Source organism: Coffea arabica, chromosome 5c (genome assembly GCF_036785885.1).
Source record: "Coffea arabica cultivar ET-39 chromosome 5c, Coffea Arabica ET-39 HiFi, whole genome shotgun sequence".
Lineage (NCBI taxonomy): Eukaryota > Viridiplantae > Streptophyta > Magnoliopsida > Gentianales > Rubiaceae > Coffea > Coffea arabica.
In genome coordinates, this window is record NC_092319.1 from 28,839,797 (window position 1) to 28,852,009 (window position 12,213).

Below are 12,213 nucleotides of genomic sequence, written 5' to 3' on the forward strand. Positions count from 1 at the left end.
AGAATTCCAAGAAACAAGGTACATTGTCAAGAACTTCAAGAAATAATGTAACAGCCTCTATTAGTGCAAGACACGACAAAATTCCCAACCCTCTTTGTTCAAGAATCCTACTTTGATTTTGGCTTCCAAGAACAAAAGACTAGCGACCAGATTTTTTTTTTTTTTTTTACTCTAAACCAACATAAGACTTTAAGAACAATATAACAAGACACCAAAACAAGAAAGAAACACCAGTTATACAAAACAATTTTTTTTTGGATGAACAGTAACGAGACGGTGAATAGTGTCGTTACATTAGCGATGAACAGTACCGATGCTACAGTACTTTTTTTTTAATAGACGCACGAATTGATTTGGAACAAGGGTATGTGACTCGAAACACAAAAGAAAAGAAGGATATAACCTGGTGGTTGTTGACTAGCTCTGATTACCAACTGATGTGATATCGCACTTCGACACGATCTAGACAACGACACCAATGGTTTGGCAGCGGAGAATTTGACCCAATCTAACCCTCTAAGTTGCGAACAATATTGATACAATCTTAACCTATGACTTATCGAATTAGCGAACCAAATTGTAGGTAGTAGAATGCCACAACCAAGGAGTTACTTGATTGATAAGTTCGGTATGAATAACTTGAGAAAGATTCTCAAATATTCAAAAGAGCTCTCTTGGAAAGAGAAAAGTGAAAACTCACAAATTTTATTGATTGAAAAACTGATTATGAAGGTTCTTTACTTAGGCTATATATAGACATACAAAACTAGAAGCCCTAAAGTGAATTGGATTCACTTAATGATATGCTCCTCGATAAACGCGTTTTAAAACACGTAGTTCGCTTGCCCAAGGATCTAGCGAGGTTGTCCAACGTTTGGTTTGTGGAACCCAAAACCAAGACGGATGACACGACTTGATTGAAGGTGGTAGGATGACGACTCCAAACGAGGTGATTACTCAAGTGGATAGGTCGGATGAACAATCAAGGACAATCACGAGATTGCTAAAGAGCCCTTACCAAAGCAAGTAAAAGGATTCGAATCTCTCAATAATTGAAGAGAAACACAAACAAAATTTTATTATCAAAAGTGTCTAACCCTTAACCCATACAAAGTGAGCCTTCTTATAGGCTAAGGACTAAGAAACCCTAAAGACTAAACTAGGAGCAGGGGTCGGCCACCCTTGGGCTTCAAGTGGGCCGAGATTACATCTTCAACTAATACCAACAACGACACTTAATGCTAAAGACTAAGGCCTAGTCGGCCATCCCCTCATGTGTGGCCACTTGACTCTTCATGGGCTTGGATCATCGTGTAGACAACTTGGTTATCACCTTCCAATCCTTCAATGTTCCTATGGACTCCTTGTTGGTCTTGACCATTTCGCACAAGGGCTTGAAGAGACTCCTTAAAGCGCTTGGCCCGTGCTCGTGTAATCGGGCCCAATGTAACTCGAACTGGATCATTACTTGGGCTAAGATCCGTGCATACATCAGTCCCCTCCACTTGAGAAGGATTTGTCCTCAAATCTGGATCCTCTTCGTCAAGGAATGGGTTCAAATCCGTGACATTGAAAGTCGGGCTAACATTATATTCCCCAAGTAGTTCCAATTTGTAGGCATTGTCATTGATTCGTTCGAACACGCGAAAGGGTCCATCACCCCTTGAGGACAGCTTGCTTTGGTGCTGCTTGGGAAATCTTTCTTTTCTCAAGTGCAGCCAAACCCAATCTCCACATTCAAAGGTCATCTTGCGACGGTGCTTGTTAACTTGCTGGACGTATTGCTGCATGCGCTTCTCAATATTGGCTCGAACAGCTTCATGCAACCTGCTCACAAATCAGCCTTTTTTTCCAATCTAAGTTTGTGTGCTCAGAGGAAGGTAAGGGTGCCAAATCAAGGGGTGTCAGGGGGTTAAAATCATAAACAATCTCAAATGGTGAGTAGTGTGTTGCACTATGAACAGTTCGATTATAAGCAAATTCAACATGTGGCAAACACTCTTCCCAAGATTTAAGATTCTTTTTAATCAAAACCCTGAGTAAAGTACCAAGTGTGCGATTGACAACCTCAGTTTGGCCATCGCTCTGGGAATGACTTGTGGTGGAAAATAACAATCGAGTGCCAATCTTTGATCACAAAGTCTTCCCGAAATAGCTCAAAAATTTTCACATCTCTATCACTAACAATAGTTTGAGGCATACCATGCAAATGAACAATTTCTTTAAAGAACAGGTTAGCAATATGAGATGCATCATCAGTTTTATGACAAGGGATGAAATGAGCCATCTTAGAGAATCTATCAACGACCACATAGATAGAGTCATTACCCCTTGGTGACCTAGGTAGTCCTAAGACAAAGTCCATAAACAAGTCCACTCAAGGATAATGTGGAATGGGCAATGGGGTATACAAGACATATGGGTTTGTTTTAGACTTGACCTTGTGGCAAGTGGCACACCTACCAACCATGCGCTCAACATCCCTACGCATATGGGGTTAGTAGAAGTGTTCTTGCAACATTACTAAGATCTTAACAATGCCAAAATGACCCATGAGACCACCACTATGTGCCTCTCTAACCAAAAGATCACGAATAGAAGAATTAGGCACACATAACTTATCCATATAGAATAGAAATCCATCATGCAAAAAGTATTTTCCATGCGGATTCTTAACACAAGAAGCATATATGTCACCAAAATCAAGATCATGTGCATAAAGTTCCTTAATCATCTCAAAACCTAACAACTTAGCATCAAGGAAAACAAGTAGAGAATGTCTACGAGATAGTGCATCAGCTACCACATTCGTTTTGCCAGTTTTGTATTTAATGACGTAAGAGAAGGTGTCAATGAAACTTACCCATTTGGCATGTCTCTTGCTCAATTCGGGTTGCCCCTTGAGAAACTTCAATGATTCGTGATCAGTGTGTATCACGAACTCTCTTGGACGGAGTATTGCCAGGTCTCCAAAGCTCACACCAGTGCGTATAACTCTTTGTCATATGTGGGGTAGTTCAAGGCAGCACATCCCAGTTTCTGTGAGAACCCGTACTTTTCCCATTTTCTAGGGTTTTATTTATTTAATGGCTTGTTTTCTGCATTTTCTTTAGTAGAAAAATTTTCTAGATATTTTTAATGAGCAGATATAGTTTTTGGATGATTTTTCTAGTATCGAATAGGTTTTGAGAAATTAAGAGTATATATCGGACGTGGGACCCGCTAGTGCGGAAAATTCGGAAAAATTCGGCCAACTAGATTAAGTTTTGGATACTGGGTTTAAATTATCGGGTGCCAAGAGATAATTAGAGAATACCTTATGGATTGGAGTGAGAGGAAACAAAGAGATAGAGATGCATTAATGAGGTGACAAGTGTCACCATTTGATTGGGTTGACTTGTTGGACAACTATTCACCTTTTACCATTTGATCAAATAAATCAAAAAAATAACCAAAATTCACCATTTTTATCTCCTTCTTGGCCGACTTTCTCAAGCACCAAAAGAAAGAAAAGCTCTTCAAGTTTTGCTCCAATCTTGCTCAAGTTGAACCATCCAACCATTTGATCTTGCAATTACTCCATAAAACCCCTCCACTTAGTGATTGTGAAGTGATTGGTGAAGTTATTTGGAGAGCTAAGAGGACTAGTAGCTCTCTCTCTCTTGTTTCTAAGGTGAGTTGTGAAGAACCACTCTCCTCCCTCTTATGATGCTTAATTCATGATTAGTGGTGGTATAAGATGCAATTTTATAGATTAAATCTTGATTTTTGGTTGAATTGATGAAGTTTTCTAATTATTGGGGATTTTTCTGTTTTCATATGAATATGATTGTGTGGCTATGTATGATGATTGGAAATGGTATTTAAGGCATCTAGGAGGTGGAAAAAGTGGATAATTGCAAGCAATTTCTGTTTGGAAGAAAAATTGAAAAGTTAGGGTTTTTTGGAATTACATTCTGCCCGGTTTTGTAGCTCCTAGTTAGAGGCTGAATTGGCCTTAGATTAAAACATGAAAGTTGTAGGGAATGACATTTTAGAGGCGTCTACAAAATTTCAGGTCAATCGGAGTAGTGTAGAATGAGAAAAGTCGAAATTACCCTTGCTATCCTGGTTTTATCCGAATGTAAGAATTGCGCCTGTAATTGGTTGTTTTGGCTGGAATTGCTTTGGAATTGGTTGTTGAGGTCTTCTGATGAAATGTAGCCCTGTTTCTAAGATTTTGAGTGGCTTTTGAATTTCTGGATTTGGAATTGTGTAGGCTGAGTTATGATGTTTACCTCAGAATGCGTTTTGTGAATCTGTTTTTACGATTTTGATGTAGTGTCTTGCATTTTTGACCTGGTTGCACTCAAAACTGGGTTGAGTGACCTTCTACAATGTTGTAGCCCTATCTCTTAGCTTCAAAACGGTGTGTCTTGTACCTTCATCCGATAATCGTAGTGCCTTTGGTGCCATTACCGCAAAATGAGGTCAAAAAACTATTTTTTCAGGGCTAAAGCTAATTTCATTTCCGGATTTTTCTGGTTTCCTCTAATGCTTGTATATGCTGATGGAACCCTATTTCGGTAGTATTTGGTATTGGTTTATGACTTGTAATCGAGTCTTATTGTGCTTATTAGAATATTTTAGGGCTTGACTTTCCTTTCCGGTCATTTTCCTCGCTAAATTTTGTACTTGAATGACTTTAAGCCTAGTGAACGGCTTTTGGAAATGAGATTATTCTGTATGAGATGTTGGGTCTGATTTGAGGAAAATAACGAAGCCATTAGTGGCTGGGAAAATAGGTAAACATAAAGGGCATGCTGCCCAAAATTTTAGGGTTATGTGATTTCCTTCAATAGAGTTGATCTTAGTACAAATGAAGGGTTTTAGGGGTTGTTTATAACCCTAGGACCAACTGTTATCTTTTTACTCTGTATTAGTACTTAACCTGGGAAAGCATACGATATCTAGTCGAGCTTTACTTATGCATTCCGTTTACTCGATTTTGGATGTGAAACCTTCAATTGGTTTACTTTGATGATTTTAGGGTTTCTTGGCGATTAAAGCCAATCTGAAGTGAAAACTTTTGAAGTGTCTGTATTTGAACCGGTGAGTGTACCACTCCCCTCAACTGCTGTTTAACTTGATTTCTGCCCTGCAATCTGTGATTTCAATGACTGCACTATCTGTTTATTTTGTTTGAGACGAGGGTGTACTTTATCACACCCGCTCTCTTGTCTGTTCATATGCCAATTTTGGTACGAATCTAGATCTGTATCTGTTATCTGTATCTGTATCTGTTTGGACGTCGTTTGGAACTTGTATCCAACGACCTTTCTGTGACCTCTTAGCTCAATTCCTGTGGCGAAGTTACTCGAGTCGAACCGGCAAGGGCCTGGTCGATTAGAAAACGAACCACGGTAGTCTGTTTTGGGTACTTTGGGTATTGAGACCCTTGATTCCGGGTATACTCGAGTATTACCACTTCTGCTCTGTTCGGTGTGCGGGCCCGGTAGGGGTATGTTTGGTAGACGGAATTGGTGTAAAGTGGGGTCTACGGACATGTTGGTTCTATTTACGTTGACGGAGAGTCAACGGGTTCGGATCAAGTACTGCAAATGGAAATCTGGCTCCTGAGAGCCATCTGTATCCTTTAAAGTGTGATGTTCGTTCATTTCTTTTACTTGATATGGATATGTGACCTATAAATGTTTTCTCATGATTTCTACTGTTCATAGTTTTGGTACCTCATTGAGCTTTTAGCTCACCCCCGTCCCGTTATCCTTGTTTTCCTTACAGGAAATCGTCTTTTGGACCAATGATCATTTTGAAGAATGAATTGAGCTTATATAACTACTAGTTTGTATAGCTCCTTGAAAGTTGGAAACCCTAAATGTATTTGAATACAATGGTTCCTTTTGGTTTGTAAACTTACTACTATGTATATATTAAAGTGTTTCCTCATGTTGAAGTGAAATTTGTATTCGGGAATGTACATTCTCTCATGTCACATAATGATTGTTTGTACCTGGTTGGATGATGACGTGGTAGCGGCCCGTCCAATTCAATTTGATTCGTGAAGTTTTATTCCGATTTTGATGGAGTTACGAATGAGTCCCGGCGAGAGCTGAGCAGGCGGTCCGCCGAACCCTTTGGTTCACCTTAGGGTAAGGTGGGGCTGTCACAGTTTCTCACTAAAGTATGCACAAGATCTCTTGTCTTGCATGAGAACAGCTCCAATCCCTACACTAGAAGCATCACATTCAATCTCAAAAGTCTTGTTAAAATTAGGTAATGCTAGCACAGGTGCATGTTTGAGTTTGTCCTTAAGAGTAAGGAATGCTTGTTCTTGGGTTTCTCCCCAATGAAATTTATTATTTTTCTTTGTCACGGTGGTCAATGGAGCAGCAATGGTGCAGAAGTCTTTGACAAAACGCCGATAGAAGTCCGTCAATCCATAGAAACTGCGCACCTCAGGGACGGATCTAGGTGTTGGCCATTGCTTGATGGCCTCAATCTTGGATTCGTCTATCTTGATACCCTGTGAACTCACAACATATCCTAAAAACACAAGTTCATTAGTACAAAAGGTGCACTTCTTAAGGTTAGCATATAGTCGCGCCTCTCGGAGTGCATTAAGAACTAATCTCAAATGCTCCATGTGTTCATGCATGTTGCGACTGTAAATCAAAATGTCATCAAAGTAAACAATCACAAACTTCCCAATGAATTGTCTCAAAACATGGTTCATTAATCTCATGAAAGTACTAGGGGCATTAGTCAACCCAAAGGGCATGACTAACCACTCATAAAGGCCATGTTTTGTTTTAAAAGTTGTTTTCCATTTATCGTCTTCTTTTATCCTGATTTGATGATAGCCACTCCTTAAGTCAATTTTAGTGAAAATAACTGCACCATCAAGTTCATCAAACATATCATCTAGTCTAGGAATGGGGTGACGATATTTAACAGTGATAGCATTAACAACTCTACAGTCAGTGCAAATGTGTCAAATACCATCCTTTTTGGGGACAAGTATCACAGGCACAGCACAAGAACTTAGACTTTCCTTTACCCAACCCTTACCTAATAGGTCAGCAACTTGCCTTTGAAGCTCCTTTGTTTCCTCAGGACCCATGTGGTAAGCGGGTTTGTTGGGTAGTGGTGCTCCAGGAATCAAGTCTATCTGGTGCTCAATCCTTCGAATGGGTGGTAAGCCATTAGGGACCTCATCAGGAAACACGTCCTCAAATTCTTGCAAAAGAGCAACTACACTGGAATGCAATGCCTTATCGAACTTATCAATATTTAGGAGCACATGTTTACAAATCATGAGTAATACAGGCTGATCAGCATTCACAAGTTTCCGAACATCCTTAGCCTTGATTATAATGTTTTGCTTTCTGGTGTTTGATTTAATTAATAAATGATCGTGGGTGACACTAGGTGTGCTCACTTGACCCTTGGTCGATTTCTCACTTGTAGAAATGGAACATTTTCCAGGGTCAGCTGCCTTTTGTTTCCTCTTTTGGCAGTCCAAATCACACTCCCTTTGCAATTTAAGTTGGTCCCCATATACTTGTGCAGGTGTGAGGGGTGTTAGGACTATGCGTTTACTATTGTGCAATAGAGTGTACTAATTGGCTCTACCATCAAATGTCACATGTTTATCAAATTGCCAAGGTCTGCCTAAGATGACATGTGTCGCATGCATAAGAACAACATCACACACAACTTCATCAATGTAGTTGCCAATTGAAAAAGGAACACGTACTTGTTTGTGGACACGCACCTCACCTTCTTCACTTAGCCATTAGAGGCGGTATGGATGTGGATGTCTAGTTGTAGGAAGACCCAAGCTTTCAACCATTAGTAAGCTTGCCACATTGGTGCAACTCCCACCATCAATGATGAACCTACACACCTTATCACTTACTTTATATCGGGTGTAAAATAAGTTCTCCCTTTGCAATTGCTCGTCCTCCTTGATCTGGGCGGTTAGCACGAGTCATGCCACCAAACAACTGATTTCCCCTTGAGTAGGAGAACATTCTTCCTCCGCGAAGTCATCCTCCAAGCAATCACCCTTGACCAATCCAGGCATATCCACAATCGTCGTCATCGGACATGATTTTCCCATTGTGAGTGACTAACATGACCCTTTGGTTTGGACATTAGGATTGGATATGTCCAAACCCTTGGCACTTGAAGCACTTGATATCTCTACTCCTAATCTTAGGAGTTTCATGAGGGGTCTTAGAAATGGACCTGGATGCAACAACAAGCTTGTGAGAGGTAAAATTGGAATTTCGATAAGAGAAAGTACCAGGTGTGCGGCTAGAAGGGCTTGGTGTAGTCGCATTTCCAGTATCATGTGAGGTTCTCCTTGGTGGGTTGCCCTTTCATGAAGGCGAGTTGGAAACTTGGAAGGTACGGCCTCCTCGCCTCAATTTCTTCCCCCTCTCAGCCTTGATGGCTAGTTCCAGAAGATCATGCATGTCCAAGTAATGTTGGAGCTCCAAGGCTTCTTGAAGGTCGGGGTTGAGACCTCTAAGGAACCTTGCCATGGTAGCCTCACTCTCTTCTTAAATGTTCGCCCTCATCATGGCCATCTCGATCTCCTTGTAGTAGTCCTCCACACTCGTGTTGCCTTGAGTGAGGGTTTGAAGCTTAGAGTAGAGATTGTGGTTGCAGTAGCTTGGAACAAACCGCTTGCGCATTAGTGCCTTGAGTTCTCACCAAGTTCGAACTCATGGTTCACCATTTCACCTCCGATTAGTCCTTACTTGGTCCCACCAAACTAGTGCGTAATCGGTGAACTCAACAGTGGCAACCTTCACCTTTTGTTCCTTGCTATACTCATAGCAATCGAAGACCATCTCGATGCGGCCTTCCTATTCCAAGTAAGCCTCAGGATCACTTTTGCCTTGGAATGTAGGAACTTGAATTTTAAATCCCTTGAGCTCGTTCTTAGACATGTCCCATTTAGGCCTCTTGGCTCGTTCCTTATCTTCACTAGTCGAGTACTCCTCATTGTTTGCTCATTTGGTGCCATGGTTACTTCGGTTGCGAGATCTAGAACGAGAGCCTCTCGTGAAGCTCTTTGAGAGCTCGTCAAAGCGGTTATGCATCTCCTCCATTTGTTGCTCGCTAATCCGCTTAAGCTCGTTTTCATGGCGGCGAACATCAATGAGTAATCGATGGTTTGATGAGTTAGCTCCATGTCCCTTGACTTATCCTACAAAACATTAGTGAACAAGGAAATAGAACAAATATAACCTTACTTCACTCCCTTAGTGTTTCTCTCACCCTCGTATTTTCAATCAAACACTTTAATGATCTTACCAAATTCCTTTACCTGTCGGATTGGGTAGTTGAGAAATGCCGCAAAGATCCAACAATTGTCACCAAACTTTTCCACAAGAGCATTCAAGGAAACAAGACACAAATAGAGTGCAAAATGGAACAAGAATGCACGGTTTTCGACGCTTTCAAGTGGCAGACAGAAATGGAAAGTGCGCTAGTGTGAACAAAGAAGGAATGAAAACCCTAGTTCCTAAAATGTAGGAGCTTGTCTAAGTGGAAATAAAAGAATTACCCAAGCTGTCTACTTAGTTTCCTAAGTGATTTTGGAAACAAGTTAGTTTTGGAAACCTTTTAGAAAACATTTTCTTGAACAACTTTTAGTAACTTCCAAATTCCTTTCCAAGAAGAGTTGCAAATCAGATTCGGTTCTACTTCCTCTCACGCAAATTCAGGTTTTGTTCAAGCACACACACAAGTCGGTTGGAGAGGACTTTATTTAAGTTCCCCCACACAACCCTCCTCTTGCAAACACAATACCAAATCAGAATTTCTGGTCAAGAACAAATCAGTTTCGGATCTTTCTCAAAACAATGGAGAATCAACAAGACGATTCAAACAACCTTACTCGAGCCCCCCCCCCAATGGGTTACTCAAGATGCCCCCAAGAAAGAAACAAGAAATCCAAGAAAACCCTTCACCACTGCTAGAGAATGCAAAAAGATGTACACTCGAAGAGTGAAGCAAGTTCCCAAGAAACAAGAAATTCAAGAACTCCAAGAAGCGGTGGATCAAAACTTTTGAATCTTTCCCTTTGTTTTAATTTTCTGTTTTGGCTAGGGACACGATGTAAGCAAACTGATTTGGCAATAAAATTCGACTTTCCTTGCTTGTTTTTTTCTTGCGAACCGAATTCTTCCCTTTTGTTTCTTTTTTTTCATTTCTGTTTTTTTTTTTTGTTTTATCTCAACGAACAACAAGAACTCTTGGCCGAATGGAAGTAAATTTCCAGATTTGGTTTCGGTTAAACACACACAAACAACGATCAAGATCCCTCAAGAACTTCCAAGATAATTATCAAGAACTTCAAGAACTTCAAGATAGCAATCAAGAAAGTCAAGAAACCCTAGAATCTTGTAGGTTCTCTCAAGATTCACAAACACCAACAGGTTTAACTAAATATCAGATTTGAAAAATAAGTAAAACAGCTTGGATAACCCACGAACAACTTGGACAGATTTGACTCAACAAAAGGGCAAGAATTACAGCGGAGTTCCAACACAAAGGACACTAAATTCGGACAAACAAGGATCAAGTGAATTACGGACAGAATTGTTGCCAAGCAAACACACAACTCACGGTCAGATAGCATGACACAATAGCTTGACACAACGGACAGAAATTGGTTTGGACAGATTGCGACAAGAGATACAAGAAACCCTAGCGCCGCCAACACAACTTCCTTCTTTTGTTTTCTTGCTGAACACGGACAGATTGTAAGCAACAACAATAGACAACTAAACGGACAGACATTTTTTTTTTTTAAACAAGGCAGCGGAAACAAAGAATTTCTAGACGACAACAAAGACAAGACAATCGATATAATGGAAGATACTTCAACCTATGCTCTGAAGCCAACTGATACGCTCCTCGATCAACGCATTTTGAGACACGTAGCACATTTGCTCAAGGATCTAGTAAGGTTGTCCAACTTTGGTTTGCGGAACCCAAAACCAAGACGGACGACACGACTTGATTAAAGGTGGTAGGACGACGACTCCAAACAAGGTGAATACTCAAATGGATAGATCGGATGAACAATCAAGGACAATCATGAGATTGATCAAGAACCCTTACCAAAGCAAGTAAAAGGATTCAAATCTCTCAATAATTGAAGAGAAACACAAACAGAATTTTATTATCAAAAGTGTCTAACCCTTAACCCATACAAAGTGAGCCTTCTTATAGGCTAAGGACTAAGAAACCTTAAAGACTAAACTAGGAGCAGGGGTCGGCCACCCTTGGGCTTCAAGTGGGCCGAGATTACATCTTCAACTAACACCAATAATGACACTTAACGCTAAAGACTAAAGCCTAGTCGGCCATCCCCTCATGTGTGGCCACTTGACTCTTCATGGGCTTGGATCATCGTGTAGACAACTTAGTTATCACCTTCCAATCCTTCAATGTTTTTATGGACTCCTTGTTGGTCTCGAACATTTCGCACAAGGGCTTGAAGAGACTCCTTGAAGCGCTTGGCCCGTGCTCGTGTAACCGGGCCCAATGAAACTCGAACTGGATCATTACTTGGGGTAAGGTTCGTGCACACATCACTTAAACTAGAAACCATAAAGTGAATTGGATTCACTTATTCACTAAACTAATAACCAATTTAATTCGGCTATCCAAAACAAGGTTTGACCGAATTTTAATCCCTAATCAATGACTCAATTTGGCAAGGTAAATGACAAACAAACCCTTGCTTAACACAACTAAATAAATGACACAACTTGGACTAATTAGCTAACTAAATCGACTTGCTTGGACAATCTTCATGTTCTCATCAGATCCAGTGGTGAGTGTTCCTTGTATGTTTGTGCACTAAATGACTATGTAGTGGTAATACTTGTTGTGATTGTTTGTTCGAGTGTTAATTGCCTTCCAATGACTGTTAAATATCTTTTAAATAGGCGAGTGTGTACTTTATTGCACTCGACCTAAGTGAATATAAAGTTTCAATGATCAAATGATTAAATATTCCTTGTGCATGAATGTAAGCCATGTGTACTGTATCACATTGGCTGAATTGGGCCCTTGCCCTTCATTACCAGTCGACTCGAGCCAGAAGCGGACTCGGTCAAGTAGGCTGGTGACCTTGGGACAGTGTATTGGTATATTCGAGTATGACCACGAAGTCGGATGGAGTAC

General features: G+C 40.5%; 1 protein-coding gene across 1 annotated transcript; it reads right to left on the minus strand.

The window, feature by feature from the left end:
• Window positions 1-6,163: 6,163 nt before the first annotated feature.
• On the minus strand, window positions 6,164-8,104 carry LOC140007259 (uncharacterized mitochondrial protein AtMg00860-like). Its single transcript, XM_072049965.1, has 2 exons — window positions 8,008-8,104; window positions 6,164-6,543 (listed from the first exon to the last, which is right to left on the minus strand). Exons 1-2 carry the CDS (start codon window positions 8,102-8,104, stop codon window positions 6,164-6,166), a joined length of 477 nt encoding a protein of 158 aa, XP_071906066.1.
• Window positions 8,105-12,213: the final 4,109 nt, after the last annotated feature.

Excerpts from the sequence above, each read along its gene's own strand:
- LOC140007259 (XM_072049965.1), bottom strand. The coding sequence starts at position 8,104 with ATGACGACGATTGTGGATATGCCTGGATTGGTCAAGGGTGATTGCTTG. Across the intron at positions 6,544-8,007 it reads TCCTACTCAAGGGGAAATCA|GATATGTTGTGAGTTCACAG; the intron begins GTTGTTTGGTGG and ends TTGTGTTTTTAG.